The sequence below is a fragment of the Pelecanus crispus genome, chromosome 2 (assembly GCF_030463565.1).
Source record: "Pelecanus crispus isolate bPelCri1 chromosome 2, bPelCri1.pri, whole genome shotgun sequence".
Taxonomy (NCBI): domain Eukaryota; kingdom Metazoa; phylum Chordata; class Aves; order Pelecaniformes; family Pelecanidae; genus Pelecanus; species Pelecanus crispus.
This window is the reverse complement of record NC_134644.1, coordinates 149,006,843-149,025,669: the sequence shown is the minus strand read 5'-3', so window position 1 is coordinate 149,025,669 and position 18,827 is coordinate 149,006,843. Positions and strand designations below refer to the sequence as shown.

At 40.5% G+C, this 18,827-nt stretch overlaps 2 protein-coding genes across 2 annotated transcripts in view; both read right to left on the bottom strand.

Annotated features, from left to right (window-relative positions):
• Positions 1–10,107, bottom strand: part of INTS8 (integrator complex subunit 8) — a 28,253-nt gene extending 18,146 nt beyond the window's left edge. The window contains exons 1-7 of the mRNA XM_075706298.1: positions 9,978–10,107; positions 8,204–8,378; positions 4,519–4,659; positions 4,022–4,093; positions 2,345–2,396; positions 1,151–1,333; positions 544–651 (exon numbers count right to left, since the gene is read on the bottom strand). Of these exons, the coding sequence (XP_075562413.1) occupies positions 544–651; positions 1,151–1,333; positions 2,345–2,396; positions 4,022–4,093; positions 4,519–4,659; positions 8,204–8,378; positions 9,978–10,107 (861 nt within the window). The remainder of the gene's footprint in view (positions 1–543; positions 652–1,150; positions 1,334–2,344; positions 2,397–4,021; positions 4,094–4,518; positions 4,660–8,203; positions 8,379–9,977) is intronic.
• Positions 10,108–13,749: 3,642 nt separating this feature from the next.
• LOC104033029 (neural-cadherin-like) overlaps positions 13,750–18,827 on the bottom strand; it is a 59,703-nt gene continuing 54,625 nt past the window's right edge. Inside the window, exons 29-33 of the mRNA XM_075705601.1 lie at positions 18,252–18,516; positions 17,281–17,461; positions 15,654–15,907; positions 14,574–14,728; positions 13,750–14,151 (exon numbers count right to left, since the gene is read on the bottom strand). Coding sequence (XP_075561716.1) covers positions 13,750–14,151; positions 14,574–14,728; positions 15,654–15,907; positions 17,281–17,461; positions 18,252–18,516 — 1,257 coding nt within the window. The remainder of the gene's footprint in view (positions 14,152–14,573; positions 14,729–15,653; positions 15,908–17,280; positions 17,462–18,251; positions 18,517–18,827) is intronic.

Genomic DNA, 18,827 nt, shown 5'->3' with positions numbered 1-18,827 from the left:
TGTGCTCTTATATAAACAGCTCAGACCATGTTTTGCCTAAATAGAGTTTTGCAGTTTTGGGAATATAAATACGAAGCAAAATAAAAAAGGAAGCATACTTTAGCTGTAAATTAAAACGCTGTATTTTTTAAAAGGTCAGAACACAGAATCTGATGTCCAAGGGAAAGTTAGATAAAAAAAAAAATAAGTGCTATATGGTTACCTTCCTCAAAAACACATCACCACAATCAAAATACCACAATGGACACAGAATGTACTATTCAGTCGAGTTGCTATTTTTGCATTTCTTGCATCAATACAATTTGTGTAACAGAGTATTCATTACAAAATGTAGAACAAAGCAGCAATATATTGCAGCCAATTAATACAATTTCAAACATGGCACAATGTGAAAAAACAAAAATTGCTGTCAAAATCCCATGACGTTTCTTTAAAAACCATGCACACCATTAACAGTTATTAAATTGCTAAAGAAGGAAGCAATAATTTAGACAAGTTTTTTTTAGAAGAGTTGAACAGACAGGCTCATAAAACACTCATTACCTTTGCAATCAACTCCTTTGTTTTGAAAAACTTTTCTTTAGCATTTTCATGAACAGCTGCATTTGTAGATCCTTGTTGAAAATAGATTGCACCCAAATCATAGCAAACCTGCAAATAGCATTGATATAAAACACATTATCTTGGAAATTTATAGAACATTTTAACTCAAGGTTAAGTATTTCAGCTCAAACCTCAAACATACTTTAAGCTATTCCTAGCTTTATCTAATGTACTGACATACACTGCATACCTTTCCCCACATACTTCAATTGGTTCCCCTGATCTCAGTATGAGTAATTCTGCACAAGCATTACAAAATTACAGAATGATTTCCACATAATCGTTAAGAACAATGCAATAAGCTGTCCTTGCCATATAATGGTTTACTCCAGAGAAGCTGGGGGGTAAGAGGGAAAGCAACAATATTTATAGTGTTGGAAAAGGTTCCAATAATGTAAAAATGAAGTCAATAATATCTCATTGCATTAAAAAACACCACAGGAAATATTAATAGAAAAATACTGCAATTTATCTCAAAAATATTACTTAACACTTTGTCTAAAGAAATAGATACAAATTGAAAGGTTTAGTATAGAATGTGAGGTACCTGGCACTGTATCTCCTCTGCACTGATTTTCAGTCCAGCTGTGGAACTCTCTGTTTCTCCATTCACCATACCAGGCTCCATGGCTAATAAATCCAGAGTTCTTATAGTGTGGACATAAAGATCTTTGTTTAATTTAAGTGCTCCTTCTAGGACCAGGATGGAATCAGCAGCCTGCTCTTTCAACTGTAATAGTTCATATGCATTGAAAAAATTAACCTCTTGGTTTTGAATTTAGTTCTGTGTTTAAATTAACACTAGAAATGTAACAGTACAGTAAAAAAAAAGAAAAATTGTCCTTATACACCTGTCTTATTGCTATGTAGAATCTGCTCCTGTATTTCTTGTACCGTAAGAAATTTGTGACTTCTACTTCAGTTTCAGGTACTCAGAGAAACAGGATCAAACCCTTACTTCCACTTGGAACAAAATATTTTTCTCTGTTTCAGCTACACCTTTTTGTCCATTTTTGGAGCATGAAGTTATGCAACAGTCAGATTGTAAATTTTTGAATTATTATTTCACAGCTGAAACAAAACCAGCCTCTATGTGAACAGCAAGATTTTTTCAAAAATTTTGATAAATTGGTAAAACAGTTAAACATCATCCATGCTTGCCTATTTGAAAAAATATGAAAAAGTAAAAAATTGTAGAAAATGTATAATACAAACTCTTTAACTGATTCCAAGCAGTAGAAGAGTAGGAAAATGAGCTAGGCTACTTATGGAAGTAGAGGGTTTGCTCTTCCTCTTTCTTGCATCTCCGAGGGAAACACTTTAGGCACAACTAGCATTCTGTTGAAACCTACATACAGGAAACACTCAGCTACTAAATCCTTTAAAAAAAAAAAGTTTTAAGCGTTGAATTTTGCTGCCACATGATTTTGCAGCCTAGGCATGGTATGGTCTTAATTACTAATCACACACTGATTTTTGTAGAGGCTTGCTCAATTCATACAGCTCCAAGGATGGGCTGATGAAAGAATACTTCAGTCACACAAAACAAATTCCATACTACATGCAGTGCAGAGACAACACTGTCCAAAACGCACACAGTGAAACAGTAGCAAATACTAAAAGTGGCAAATATAATGTAAATGTACTGAATCCAACAAAACTGTGATGCGATTGTTTATTTCTTCTCCACTCATATTTACATGTAAACTCAAGCAAAAGTAAGAGGGGAAAAAAGTCTCACCACTTTCAAAATATTTTCAGTCAGTTCCTTTTCTTGCTGCATCTGGTTCATCCTGGAAAATACAGAAAAGAGGTCAAGATCTCAATTATAAAGCAAACCTGCATGTTATTTTACTTCATGTTCTAGACCGCAACAATTAATTCACAGTAAGTTTTACTTAATTACATTTTAAACATTGTTATGCAGGACCACTGACTGTTTTTATCTATCTGTATCTAAAATACAGAATTATATAATGAAAAGATGGTTTTGGATGAGAATGTGGTTCAATAAAATGGAAGTTACAAAGTTTCTGTTGCTTTTTTCTTTAAAAATCAGATTGTTAATATGAGCAAAACTATCATGAAGAAACCAGCTTCCACAGCCTCAAGTCTCTTGAAGCTTCACTATTTAATTCTTCTCAAGCATGTGTCAGGGGCAGTAGTGTGTTGATGTGTTTATGGAAAAATTACAAGTATTTTTGAATTATTTCCCAATATAGAATTTTTTCATTCAGGATCAGACTCTCATACATATAGGACAATACAAGTTTTATAGTAAAATGAGTAGTAGTAGTGGTATTTTTTAATCAACATACTTAACAGACTCTCTCATAGAATCATAGAATCATTTAGGTTGGAAAAGACCTTTAATATCATCCAGTCCAACCATCAACCTAACACTACCAAGTCCACCACTAAACCAATTAAGGGTAGAGTAGCATTTCCATGTTTCCTGGCTTGGTGGCTGGGTTATTTATAATGAAAGTAAAAACTAGGAATCATTGAGGTGGGAAAGAACCTCCAAGATCATCAACCCAACACCACCATGCCCACTAAACTGTGTCCCAAAGAGCCACGCCTACTCGTTTTTTGAACACTTCCAGGGATGGGGACTCCACCACCTCTCTGGGCAGCCTGTTCCAATGCTTGACTACCCTTTCTGTGAAGAAATTTTTCCTAATATCTAATCTAAACCTCCCCTGGCACAGCTTGAGCCCATTTCCTCTCGTCCTATCGCTAACTACTTGGGAGAAGAGACCAACACCCACCTCACTACAACCTCCTTTCCTCTCAAACAAGTATGGCCTAGTGCTAAGAGTATAAAATTAACATAAAACATATGAAAAGTACCACTGAGATACTCCCAACTTTGTCGGAGAAATTGATAACATAAAAGTCAATTCCAAGGACAGGTTGTAACTAAAGCCACACAACTTCTAGAATGCAAAATGAATACCAAATTTAAATTACAATTTATTGCCTAATGAAGCAAATGAAAATACTTCATTATTTCTCAGGTTATCATACATAATGTGGTGAATTGCTACAATAAAACAACTGTATTAAGCAAGATACTGTAAGTTAAAACAGGATGCAAGAAATGTACCATGTTTAAACTAGAGAATAAGCATTCTGCCTCAGCAAATTGCCATCTCCCCTTCTCCCATGATTTTTCATGCCTCTGCGAAGGCACAAAGATAATAACATACTAAAAGAGTGGAACAACAGACAAGTACATATATGTATTGAGCATGTCTGACAGGAAAATAAGAATATACTTGAAATAAATGAAAGTTTTCCATGCTATAATAGCCATTTTAAGCAACTGTATGTTATTAAGATGATTTAATCCAATTAGAAATTAAATTTCTGATTACAAAATACAAACTCCAAATGAATTATACCTGTAACTTACACATTTAGCTGAGGTGGACCAGGTTTCACTTGCTTTACAGGAAAACTACTTTGAACGATGGTCCTTATGGCCCTACATAGGGAAGGAAATTAAGCAAAGAATGGTATTAGCCTCAGAAATATAATAAACAGATTACACGCCTCTTGAGAACATCAGTTTATCATTTCAGATACATTATACCATTAGAATACATCCTCTACTCAAGAGCACATCTAGTATTTAAGAAATGGTCTTATGTCCATAAAAAGCTAAAAGAGAACAAGATTTTTATCTTTATAAGGTGACAGTTGAAACCACTACCTTGATTATTTTTTTAGGGAATAAAACCAGCAGTAGAATAGCTTTTCAGACTCAGCTCCTCACTATAACCTACCTACAGATCACAAAATTATTATTACTTTGAGATTCTTCCTTCTTCTATGTACAAGTATATAGATAGAAGAAAACATTGTTTTGTTCTATCATGATTTTAAGACTACTGCCTTAAAGTAGTTTACCATCTGTTGTAGAGTAGTATTGCCATTGCAGTGGTTGGGGGTAAGCTGGACAGGTCTACATCCACATGTTTAGTTCCTGGGGGAACTTTGCTGATACACAGAAGTTCATTCAGTAGCATGTTCAGTACAGGAACAGACAAGCTATTACAAAAAAACAAAAGAGAATCAGGTACTTCATACAGTAATCTTACCTCTGTAATGTTTAAATAATATATACTACTATTCAGTACTATATTATTACTTAATGTCCCATAAAAGTAAGGGTAGTATGTTTATTTAGCATAATGAAATGTTCTGTATCAGATGGCATTCTAGATCAGGTATGTAAAGCAGTTACCAGTATTAGCAGCATAAGTTAAGCCAAAGTAGAAGGTTGCCCTGACAGCTGAACTACCACTATGCACCACTACATTAGTCCACACAGACACATGCCCAGAATAATCCAATCACCTATAACAGCAGGTCCCAACTAATAAGAAATTATTTTCAAAGTATTCCCAGATCATACGTCCAGAAGGTAAACAATCACATTTCCATTGCAAATGGAATTTCACTCATGTAAAGGGAGCATTTCTCTGTGCTGTTATGGCTCATCTCCCCTTCTCCAGCATCCACTAGCAAACAGTGAAGTTAAGACTAGGAACTGGAATAGAACACTGTAGAGCACTGTAAGCTGTATTATGTAAAATATACATTAGCTGGGACAGAACCTTCCTTGATAAAATGAGAAGGCATGCAGGCTGGACTGCATCATTCCAAGCTTTTGAGGTGTAATTTAACACAACTGAAACACCAATTTAGACATTATTTGAAATTAGAAGTGATCAGCTCCTGCCAAAGCACCTTTGATCCTGTGAAAAATTTGCATTCTTTGCAACAGCACTGAAAATCACCAGTGAAACTACACTTTTAGCAACTAAAGCCAGAATTCCTGTTTAACAAATTTTAGGTCTTGTGTAATATCAGCCTCCAGGTCTGTTATCAAGCTGTCATTTTAAACTAACAAATGCTGTTTTTACTATGTGAGGTCCAGGAATCTTGTTTTCATTGGCCAGAGTAGAACATCATTCAGTTGTTTATAACAGCAGAAGTTTTAGAAGAAAGCTGGGCTCAAGCTGTTGTTTTATTCCTTTTTAACTACCATGACTGAACCTTTGCATATAATCAGTTAAAAACCAAAAGCATGTTTCTTAATTAAGAATAATCTTAGGCTTCACGAGCTAACAGAACAAGAACTCTAACTACTATACAGAGGTGCTAAATTAGTAGTTGAAATTACTTCAGACTGGTTCTCAAAAAAACCCACCACAGATGGACAAAACAATCCTATCAACCCAGAATCAGCCCAATAGTGTCATACAGTAGGGCTGATTTTTGAATCAGGATTATACCTGCATTTTTGTACGTAAAGGTACTAACTGACAGAAAATACAGCATGAATAAATGTCAGTATAACTTTCTCCTGCAAGAAGGGAAGCAGCCATAAAAAAAAAAGAAAAAAAAAGTCCTCTTGTACACATTCACATACATCTGCTTTCAAAGCTGAAGTATATATAAAAAAACCCCTGCTGTATACCAGATACTTTTGTCCATACAGTATTTTCACAACCACAATAAAGATTTCTGTTCATTTCTCTGTAGTTGTGCAGTATCTTGCAAAGGTACTTTGGCAAGTGGTAATCCTGCCTCTCAACACTTCACTAAGGCAGATAAATATGACATAGCTTAATGGATAACAAAAATATTATTTGGGGAGAACAAAAAAACCTCAAACCCCACCAAGCTTCATAGGTAAAAATCAAGATGATCTCATTCCAAGCCCTTTTGCTGCTCTTTATAGCACATTATAAAACAACAAAAAAATTATAATACAAATGAGCAACACAAGTAAAAGTATATAGGAAGAAACAAGCCCTACCAGTAATTTGAAGGAATATTGTTTTTTCAACATACTTCTGAAATTAAAAAAATTTCTATGTAACATTGTAAAGACCATATGCTTTTCAGAGCAACTCAAGAAAAATAAGACAATATAACATGATTTTTTTTTTTTAAACAAAATAAACTTTAACACACTCAGAGTCAGTGTAACTTCTATCTAATGAAGAACTTTCTTCTTCCAAGGTGTCTGCAAGCCAAATGTTTTAATGTCTTTATCAGTGATCTGGACGAGGGGATTGAGTGCACCCTCAGTAAGTTTGCAGATGACACCAAGTTGGGCAGGAGTGCTGATCAGCTTGAGGGAAGGAAGGCTTTACAGAGGGGTCTGCACAGGCTGGATTGACGGGCTGAGGCCAATTGTATGAGGTTCAACAAGGCTCAGTCCTGGGTTCTGCACTTGGGTTACAACTCCATGCAACACTACGGGCTTGGGGAAGAGTGGCTGGAAAGCTGCCTGGTAGAAAAAGACCTGGGGGTCCTGGTTGACAGCCAGCTAAATATGAGCCAGCAGTGTGCCCAAGTGGCCAAGAACATCCTGGCTTGTATCCGAAACAGCATGGCCACCAGGACCAGGGAATCGATTGTCCCCCTGTACTCAGCACTGATGAGGCCGCACCTGGAATACTGTGTCCAGTTTTGGGCCCCTCACTACAAGAAAGACATTGAGGTGCTGGAGGGTGTCCAGAGAAGGGCAACAGAGCTGGTGAAGGGTCTAGAGCACAAGTCTTACGAGGAGCAGCTGAGGGAACTGGCGCTGTTTAGCCTGGAGAAAAGGAGGCTCAAGGGAAACCTTATTGTTCTCTACAACTACCTGAAAGGAGGTCGTAGCAAGAGGGGCATGGGTCTCTTCTCCCAAGTAACTAGGGATGGGACAAGAGGAAATGGCCTCAAGTTGCACCGGGGGAGGTTTAGTTCAGATATTAGGAAAAATTTATTCACCAAAAGGGTTGTCAAGCATTGGAACAGGCTGCCCAGGCAAGTGGTTGAGTCCCCACCCCTGGAGGTATTTAAAAGATGTGTAGATGTGGTGCTTAGGGACATGGTTTAGTGGTGGACTTGGCAGTGTTAGGTTAATGGTTAGACTCAATGAGCTTAAGGGCCTTTTCCAACCTAAACGATTCTATGCAAGTTACAACTGGGGCAAGTATTGCCCCACTAAGATTTTACACTTCTGAAGTGCAGCTCCCTAACGTGCTTAGCATTGCCAGAGTAAAGTAGTTCTCAACTGTTCTGCCTCATCAGACCATTCAGCAGCTGAAATTATTTGAGTTAAAAAAAATTCAAACAAAAAATGCAAAGGTGGATTTTGCCCATTTCAACCAGTCAGTTCAGTGATCTACTTTGCAGATATATGGAGTGCTTTACATCAGCAAAACTGAGGAAAGACCTCCAACTTCAAGCATGTCAGGATGGCGAAACTTAAGCTAGTTTTGTCACTGAAGAAAATGTAACCTAAAATTCATCTCTATACAGTTTAGATGTGAACATCTTAATGCCCAAGACCCACTATTCTTCCTCTCTAAGTTATAAACAGTATTGATTTGCTCACAGACACTGCCTTTATCAAAACCCTTTTCTAATTCACAGAACTGAAATCAAGTTCTATTTCATGTCACGCCCAAGACTTCTTAATGTAGGGAAGATACTGTCAGAAAAGGAAGGAAGACAGATTTCCATTTGTTAAAATAAAGATCTCAAGCCACTTTGATTTAGTAATTTCAGCTTGAAGATGTACAGACTATACCTCTTCTCTAATACATCCAAATCCCACTTCAGATGAGCAGCAACTTTAAGAGCAAGAAGTTTTAAAATTCGGTTTCTTTTGTTATCAGGTGGTGGCTGGACTTGGTTCTGTTCATTCACTGATGGTTTCGAAGCTTGTTCCAAGAACTGGACAATCAGCTGTACAGGTGGTGGATCTGCAAAAAACACAGCCACTCTTCAAATTCTTTGTAAGCCCAGAAATTAATTTCTTGTTGCAGGTATGAATAGGGATCTTATCTCCCTGTCATTTATACAGCTGACATTGTCACCTGGAGATTCTAATCCCAAAGGGTATCTTGCTTATGCTGACTCAAATCAGACTATTAACATACCTTTGTTTAACCTTCAAGTTTACTTGACCATGGTAACCACACTCTCATACTTTTACTTATTTTCATTATTTTGTATTAATTATGTTTCAGTACTCGTATCTACAGAAAATAAGTGTTGCCTATTGAAATCACAAGTTAGCTGTTGTAAAAATATATACCTACTTGTATTTCCCCTCTGTATTTTAAAATATATTTCCAGGCAACTGCTGGCACTTCTGAATACATTTAGAAGATACTTTTGGACTGATTTTCTGATTTAAAAAAAAAAAAAAAGCACCCAAATCTCTCCCTTACAATAAGACAGTGTCTCCAGTACCTTTGAGCTGTTTTGGAAAACTGAAGCCAAATCATAACTATTATATTCTCACTGAACTCTGTGAAACATAAAACTAGTAATAATCATTATTTTTAACTGCAAAATAGCAGTGTAAGATGTAAGCATAAAGATATAGCCTGACTATGCTTAAATTTACTTTTTGTAGAGGCGGCACTGTCCCAGGTTTTCCTGTTTCGTCCACCTGCTTATAGAATTCAGGTACTGAAAGAGACGATTCCCACTTACGATCCTCAAAAGATCAGCTATTTTCAAATATGGCTACTTTCTTATAATACATCAGACTAAGTTTCTATTCATTGCAGGTCTAAGCAGACAGAGCAATTTCAACACTAAACCTTTAGGAGGGCTCTAGTTCCTGATGCTAGCAAGACTTAATGGGAGAAAACCAGCCGCAAACTGTAATGATTTTTACAAACAGCACTTTAACACTGTAAAAATAAGTAACCGGTAGTATTTCCACAAACAAAATTCACGTATGTGAAAGCAAAAGCGATCTACCACACAGGAAAGATGGAGAAATGAAGTTATTAAATAGGAAAGTTAGCGTAAAACAAGAAAAATACATTCTTCTTTGGGCTAACTACCGCTGCCCAGCCGTGGCTGCCCGCCCACCGGGCCGGACGCCCCTGTCCCGCCCCGGCACCCTGCCTTGCCCACCCCCGGAGCCGCCAGCGCCGCAGCGCGCAGGCCCCCGGGCCGCAGACCCCTCCGCACCGCCACCCTTCCACCTCGCACCCCTCCGGCGGCCCCGCCGCGCCCAGGCCTACACTCCGGGCGGGGCCTTTTCGCCACCGCGTTACCAGCGCCGGGGCGAAGCCAGAGGCGAGGGAGGGAGCGAGGGAGAGACGAAGGAGGGAGGGAGGGAGGCGGCGCCCGTGCCCGGCTGGCAGCGCCAGCAGCAGGCCCCGGGAAGGCGGAGGCAGCGGCCGAGCCGCAGGCCGCAGCGGCGAGGGAAGGGGCCCGCAGGGAGAGGAGCCAGCGTTTCCTCCCCGGGGCCCGCGGGGAGGCGCGGAGCGACGCCATGCCGCGCCCAAAGCCGAGGGGGGGAGGCGGCCGCCAGCAGAGCAGGGCCGCGCCGCACGCACCGGGAGAGGGCTTCTGCAGGTGCTGCTCCAGCAGCGCCTCCTCCAGCAGGAACTCGAACCAGGAGGTCTGCGGCGGCGTGCAAGGCCGGCTGGAGGTGGCGGCTTCCCGGTCCGCCGCTTCCGCGCTCATCGCTGCCGCCTGCCCCGAGGGCACCCCCGCGAGCGGCCGCGGCCGCGCAAGTCGCGCCCTGCCCCGTAAGAGGCGGCAACAAGATGGCCGCCGGCCACCGCCCCCTCGCACAGCCGGGGGCGGGGCTACGGGAGGCTCCGCCCCTCGGCGCGGAGCCGCGGGCGACGGGGCGGTGCTGCGGCTGAGGCCCCGCCCACCGCGGCGGGGGGGGCGGGGCGGGGCTCTGGGCTGCCAGTCGCCCTCGCAGCCGCGGCGAGCGGGCTCCTAAATCCGCTCTTGCCTCACCTTTCCCTCCCTCCCTGCCGCTGCTTAAGTCAGTAAATTCATTTTTTCGTTTGCGGTGACCAGCAGTTACCTAGAGAAGAGGGCAAGAAGGGAGTGCTCAGAGCTGGGCCCTTCCAGTGGTCAGAGCTTAGGGCAAAATGGCTGACCCCCCGTGCTCCTGCCCGGGCACTCCTTGACGCCCTGTGAGAAGACAACGAAATTAAGACCCCGGTCCATGAACAAGGGCAGATTCAAGTGAAGTGGCAGAAGCCGCTGCTTTAGTGGGCATGGTGGTGTTGGCTTGGTGGTCGGACTGATGATCTTAAGAGATCCTTTCCAACTTAATGATTCCTCGTTTTTACTTTCATTAAAAAATAATTCAGCCGCCAAGCCAGGAAACATGAAATTGCTACTCCGCCCTTAACTGGTTTAGTGGTGGACTGGGTAATGTTAGGTTAATGGTTGGACTGGATGATCTTAAAGGTCTTTTCCAACCTAAACGATTCCACGATTCTATGATTCTATTCTAAGCAGCTACACCTTTTCAGCAGCAGCTTCCACCGCCGTCGAGATGCCCACATTTACACAGCCCGTGTCTGTCTGTGCCAGTCTCTAAGCCGCAGCCAGCCAGGAGCTGGTTCTCCAGCTCTGCAGATACACCTACCTCTTCCTGTCAGTGTCTGGGGGAGAAGCAGGATGACTAGTAGAAGCTTTTAACTATTTCAGTCATCTGGCTGAATTTTTCAAATATTTTACCAAGAAAAGAGTTCACAAAGGCTGCACAGCAAGTTTTCAGGGTAGATATATGAGGCAAATCTCTTTTGCCCCAGTCGTTGCCTTAAGTGACTGGGCTGTTCTTCCTTTCCTACAGGGCTGCTACTCATCTGCTCAACAGCCACAACATCCGCAGCAAGCGGAACGGGATACTGCATCAAACGAGTGCCCAGAATAGCCCTTTCTCAGTCTCAGTCCACTTAACTAGCTAGCCAGACAGTGACCTGCCAGCCATAAACATTCACTGTTTGGCTGTAAGTGACCCAAGGAGACAGCAGAACTTCCCTCTTTCTCATCTTCCACGAGGACAGTAGTCCTTTACATGTCCTGACTACAATGCAATTTGTTGTCTTCTGTCGTGCGTGTTATTTTGTGTCCTCAGCTGAAGGAAAAAAATTACTGCTTCAACTTTCCTGAGTTATTTTTTAATGCATCCATATATAAAATGTTCCGTTTCAGAATGTGAATTACAATATAATCCTCTGGGAGATCATAGTTAGCCTGTCAGCACTATTTGTAGTACATTGTTCCAATTAGTCTCTTCTGGAATAGACAGCTTACCAATAATCATGCTAAGCTTTACTTGATACCAAATTCAGAAGAGGCAACTTAACAAAGAGCAATTAAAAATGTATATGCACTTCATGAAACTGTTCTAAGGGTTCAAGACTCGGAACAATCGCCGTATTGAAGTTCTGGGCCTCAGCAGTTTTCATTTGCAGCAACAACATATGTAATATCCATGGATCTAAGAGATTTTGTAGTTTCTTACAAGACCATACATCTTTAGAAAGGAGAAAAAATTTACATTAAGCAAGATGCGGCTGTATGTTAATATAGCTACAATATTTATTTATGACTTTGTAGGAACAATCAATGCCCAGCCGTATGAGCCTTTGGCATGAAGGAGTGGCTCATACTGACTCCTTGCTCTAAGTCTCTCTAATAAATATTGCTATTTTAGTATCATTGATATAAATAATTTTATGGAATGAATGCAGATTGTTTTATTCAGTTCACATGGTGTTTTTGTTCAATCAATTTTCAGTGTAAATTATACTTGTTCTAATAGTATAAAAATCTTCCTTCTAGGTACAAAACTAATTTACATTTGCATTTTTTATGCCAAGTAAAATGATGAATAGTGATGAAAGATCTAATTTTAAAACAATATTTATAAATCAAAGAAAGTGTCAAGACTTCAATAAAAACCAAATGTTGAGTATCATGTTGTACTGATAATTAAAAAAACACTGAGTAGAAAACAAACAAACCTTAGCACTTCAGAGCTTTCAAGCACACTGTAAGCACCTATTAACATTCACACATCACCCCAGGCATTGGTAGTTGCCCCTATTTCAGACAGGTAAGAAAGAGAGAAAGGGAAACAACGTGGTCACAGAGGTGAGTATTCAAGGCAATGTTAGATTTCAGAAGCTCCTGACTCCCTTTCCATGCTCAAACCACAGTTCTGTTTTGGGGGGGTGGGAGTAGGAGGAGGCAAAGGAGAACAGGGTAGATTTCCCAAGCTTTCTGTTTTGAGGAACCCAATTTTTACAATGACTCTCCCAAGGGAAAGAGTTTGGTTCCAACTTTTGCCTGGATTCCCTTCTAGTTTCTCTTCACACCTGCTATCAGCTCTTCTGTTTTCCAGCTGCAGACTTTGAAGAAAGGTTCCATGTGGAGAGCAAAGTTGGAAATAAAAGCTTACTGAATATAAACTTTTCCCAAGTCTGACAACTGCTTTTAAGAGTGTAAATTGTTATGTCAGCAACGTGCTATTAACAGCTAGGATCCTTCCACTATTTCCCCCTTTTTACAGGTAATTAAAAAAGGGTCAGACAGATAAGCTTCACAGGTTTGGCCAGCCTGTGAGTGAGTGAGATGGCGCGTGTGATGTCAGGGCAGATTACAGTTTAGGAGGTTAAGACAAAAGCTGACAAGAAAAACAGAAATTTAAAATGTTTTATATTTAACATTTGTAATAATTATTTTACAGTCTAAAATGAATGCAATTTAAAAAAAAAATGTCCTACCCATTGCTACCCACCTGATAGTAATCATATTAATACCAGGGAGAAAATAATTCAAGTTCTTGCATCCAGGACAATCCTAGTACTGGAACAGGTTGCCCAGAGAGGTGGTAGATGCCCCATCCCTGAAAACATTCAAGGTCAGGTTGGACAGGGCTCTGTGCAACCTGATCTAGTTGAAGATGTCCCCACTCATTGCAGGGGGGTTGGACTAGATGACCTTTAATGGTGCCTTCCAACCCAAACTATTCTATGATTCTATAGTAAGTTACTGTGGTCTACACAAATAAAAAGGGATATTATAATGCTATTCTGTACAAATCCTACATTCCAAAGTTTTCAAGAAAAATCATGCTTTAAAAGTCTTTGCACTTCTACCATTAAATAACTGCACAGTGCATATAAAAAGACTGTTTGGATTATCACTTCTGGGAAAAGTGAATATATCATACCACTGTAACTAAAAACTTGCATCAAGTAGGTTCCTTGATGTACCTTATATATAGAAAAGGGCATTTTGAAAAGTAGTGTCCACATGTCATGGCAATGTTTCAAGTTCCTTTAACTCTAGTTACAAATGTTCGTTTGAGACCTTATAGAGTTCTTTAAGCTTGTCAAACTTTGACCCCCACTCTTGGAGGCAATCATAACTTAGATCTTCATCACCACTAATGGAGTCTAAGGAACTAAGACTCCCTGCTAGAGAGCATTGCCCTTCTAAGCAGTAAAAATGAATAGTGTCAGCTGGAAAACTCTGTAGATTGTTGTCTGCATCCCAGATGATTTGAGAAACATATTCTTTGAAGTCTGGGACACTGGTAACAGCTGATGTTGATTGTTTCTGATGTGCACTTTTTGGGAGTGAGTCTCTTTTTGGGTCAGTGGGTGTCCTGGAGTGTGGAGCATCTGCCCTCAAGGAGAAGTGGGAAATGGTATGGAGAGGTTTCTTCAGTTCATCTATATTGTAAGCATTCTGGAAAAAAAAGAATGCAAATATCAGAGAGAAACAACACAATAGGAAACAGGTTCCAAAAAATGTTTTAAAACTCAATGCAACACAAAACTAGATTCTGTGAGTTCTCTACAAACTGAAGAAAAGAGGGGGCCTAGTTCAGAGGGATAAGTTCAGATCATACCAAATCCCTTTGTGTAATGACAGTCTTCAGCTAAAGCAAGACTGCTGTGTCCAGAGCAGCCCCCTCAAAGGTGCCACAGATGACCAGCATCATGAAAGGTACAGGTTGGACTGGAATAGATGCCTCCCACTCAAGACTACTTCAGGTTAAAAAAAAAAAAAAGCCAATTGGATAAGGACAATAAGTTAAATAAAAGGTCGGGGAAAGGAAGGTGAGGAGAGGTTGGATTTGCAAAGACTGGACTGAAGTTGCATCATACCTGGTCATGTTCTCCACCTCCTTCTTCATTATAATTGAAGACATTTTCTCTAACATCCTCCCAGCTTTCACGCTCTTCAGGAATGTGGTAAATTCCTCCTTTCCGAAACCCTGAGCTTCCCCACTGACTCCACACCGTGTAGGAGACCAAGAGTGCTAGAAGAAATAAAGACATGCATTTGTTATATGACATATATACAACAAAGTATGATACATGATAAACAAGTAGCTACATGACTCCTGAGATATTAAATCAACTCTTAATTTGACAACCAAATTCCCAGGTAAGAGATGCGTAATTGCTAACATATAAACAACTTATATTCAGGAATGTAAAGAATCATCTATGTATATTACATCATAAACTTCATTAACAGGGTATTTTACTTACCTAAAGGAATCCATTTAAATAGAAGGCATTTTGGCCAATCTCTGGCCTTTCACCAATCCTGAGTAAATAAGATACCCAAAGTAAGCAAAACACTGTTTTAATGAAGGTTACAAGTGTAATATAATCATGGAGTCTGTACTATTCTGAGATGTGTATGCAGTTTATCAATATGAGAAATGGTTTTATGGTGTTATTAACTTCTCAGCCAAAGTGCGCCTAAAACTGGACAGTGTGCACATTTCTTTCTGCCCCACACTCTTAATGAGGCTTGCCTGTTAAGATCATAAACTTTCTAGAGAAAGATCTCTGCCTTCCTAATATGTGAATAGCATGTACTAGCTGTAGGTCCTACCTAATACAAATGTAAGGGCTCAAGGGAAGGTGGGAGTTTCAGATGGATGTGGCTGCACACAGATTTGTACACACAGATGGAAAGCTCTTATTTAAGAACGATTGAAAATAAGTGATTCTGAAAGAGAGAAGTCCTAAATTTGCGTGAACTGGCTTCAAAGCAAGTAAACTGTAACTATGGGCTGATGCCTGTCTCTTAGCATCCTCAAAGGAACTCCCAACTGGTGATGTCCAGAAAAAGTGAAACACTGATCACAACTTCCAAGGGTAAAGCAGACTTGATTCAATGGAGCAAGGTACAAGATTAAAAAGAAAGAAAAAAAGCACTTGCTTTCCTACCTAGGAAGACAAGGAGGCACATGCTGATTGCCAGAATAGAGCCAGAGCTGAGTCCTGTGGGTCTTCCAGCCTTCACCTGGCTAATTTCACACCATCTCCCCTTGTAACCTTCGGGGCACTGGCAGACAGTCTTGTCTTGGGATTGAATCACACAGGTACCCCCATTCCTACAGGTCCAGTGTCCACAAGGTGATGAGGTACAGTGTCTGAGCCCTGTAAGGTTGTCAGTCACTTCTACTTTCCCAGCTGGACACCTGAACAACAAAAGCAGAAGATATCTTTTAGGCAAGCAAAGCACCTGGAGTTGTATGTTGTTTTGTGCAAAGTTTGTTACTATTTCTTTAAAGCCAATAATTAAAGTCTTCCCAAGCAAACCACAAATCCACATTGCGAGTATGAAACAGATGTAAACTCTAACATAGTGAGCTAGTAGACTTATGAAAACATGAACATATGTTCTGCTTTCCCTATCCAGAAGATACACAGAAGAGCTTCACTCCTTCCTTAAGGAGTCAGCTTCTGAACAGACTAACCCTTTTTCTACAGACATGTTCAAAACCCCTAGAAGGAAATGGATGCCTGCGATCAATGGGGTTAGCAAGCACTTAGTATAAGCTTTGCAATGTTCATCTGGGCCTTTGGGAAAGAGATGTCATTGACTTCCTCAGAATGACCCATCTTGTCTTTTAGGACTTTAATCGGAAGAGAAAGTGATTTCTTCTGATGTGTAATTGAAGAGGCCATGCAGGAATGCTGTGAGGAGCACAGACCTGCTTTCTGCAATCCAAAGAAGAAATACTAGTGAATAAATGGAAGAGCCTTCATATTGTTCTTGCACAAGTAGACTGAAGAAAGGAGTGTCCCAAGGCACACTTAAGACCATCTCACATCCTCTTTCAGCAATGAATCACCAGGCCTCAGAAGCGCCAAATTTTGGCTGAATTGAAGGAATGCAAGTGGCACCTTCTTCCAGTCCTCCATGTATGTATGCTTGGTTTTTTGAACAGAAACACATGTATTTTGATTGGTATATTTTAATATGTTTTGAAAATTTTCCTTAAAGAGCGGATCTTCTCCAAGGAATTAATTGCATAGGATACCAGCTGGTGGGCTTTGGGTCTGGCCCTGGGCAGCCAATTTTAGAATCCAATTTTGTGACAGTCTAATTCTGAAAGTGTCATTGTTTCAAACAAAGTATGATCAATTTCAACTTCTTTACAGAAAACATATGTAAATATATATTGTATATGCAATATATATTTTATACATATATATACACGCACTATATATATATGCTATATCAGAATATATATATTTTCACACAGAGAAGGAGAGACCAAAGCTTTTGCAATCCACCTTTTATCAAAGGGCATTTCACTTCCTTACTGGCCTGTGATCTTTTCACCATGGAAAAAATGGTGGAGTAAATAGGTTCCATATCAGACTTGTAAGAAAAGGCAAGTTTTGCTCATGCTGGGAGATGACATGGAGAGCAGGATTTGTCCTTGGGATGCCGCTCTGGCCAGCATCAGCAGGGAATTTCACTGTTAGAAACAAGTTGCCTGAAATAAGGTAGAAAGAGCGAGCTTCCCAACCACCCCTGGATGACAACAAAAGCTTAATGTACCGGCATTCATATTTTCTCCACAGGTCTACACAAAGGAAAGGGCTGTAACAGGGCTGGCTGCCGCAGGCACTGGAATGGCATCCCATCGTGACACCTTGCCGCCTCAGAATTAAGCCAAACTTTGTGCTTTTGCCCTCCACAAGAAGCGGCTGACCATTCAGCTGGACATCACGCATACAACCTGCATCAAAGCAGGGGAGTACACAAAGAAATACGTTGAGTTAGCAACTTCTCCACCTCAAGCCTTGTTCCCAGCACATATGCAGGAGAGCACTGTAAAAAACTTAAAATATTTTTTAAAAAGACCCTTATACTGCTTATCGGTTTTATTTTAGAAGAAGAGCTACAGGACACATGCCTATGTGCCCTGGCCCATCTACAGATTGACAATACTTCTCCAGGACAGCTTGGTTGTACCAATGCAATGATTTAGCAGAACTGTGCTATGAACCAGAACAGCTCCACTAAATTAACCTAGATTTAAAATGTAGTCTTAAAAGTGGGGCTGAATGAGAAGCAACAGAATGGAAAAAGCTGTCTTCTGTTGAGCCACAGTCTCTAAGTCCCAGCACCCCACCCCAGGAAATGGAGAGCGCACCATGAATTGCCTTGCAAATCCTTCTCCTCCTACCAGGAGGTCTTGTGTCTGTTCCTTAAACCCTTCCAAGGCAAAAAGGGAGTGAAGATCGCAGCATGAGTTCCCTACTTGGGGCCTCTGGCATGGGAAATAAAAATCTGAAGTGCTATATTTCAACATCTACAGGAAACCTCACATCTTCACTAGGACCAGATTCAATGGTAAATAGAGAGTTGCACATTAGCTCTGAATTCCCTAGTAGAGGAGATGGGATTTCATGGGCATAGTTGTCACCATGGGAATTCTTACCTGGGTTTTAGACTCTCCAATATACTCAAAGATGCCCCTTTTAGGCTTTAATTCCCTCCTTTTGGGAACTCATCATGTCACGTACCTTGGAAATCACTCTCTGAATGATTGGGAAGGCGGTTTCCTAGCACAATGCTTGCCCAATCCATTTCAAACCATCTATTCGTACCCAAGACAGAGGTCACTTCTTGATCACCTCCACCACTGTTAACACGCAGGGTAAATTCATTGTTGTAGCGCTCCATGGTCAGAAGAACCCACTGGCCATTGTTTATACGTAATGTCCTCATTCTCAGAGAGTGATTTTTGTCCCCCAAGCTGAAGTTAACACTAAAGAAGCCGTCAATCACCTAGAAGACAACAATAAAGACATTTGATAACAGAAATGCACTTCTAAATGTTATTACACTGTCCCGCCTCAAGAAATGGACCTGAGTTTTTAAAACACAAGAGTACCATTTTCATGTAAGTGCTTTATTCCCAGATAAAAATTACCCCAAGAAAACTGCAAGTCCAGGGATTTTTACCAGCTTTTTTCTTTACAGGCCACTCTCTCTTCTAACTCAGATGAACCTTTTCATCAGTCTTCTCCCTATTGATGTCTACCTCTAAGTCTTCCCAGCTGACCCTCCTGTTACAACTGGGATAATTAGTCTCTCTC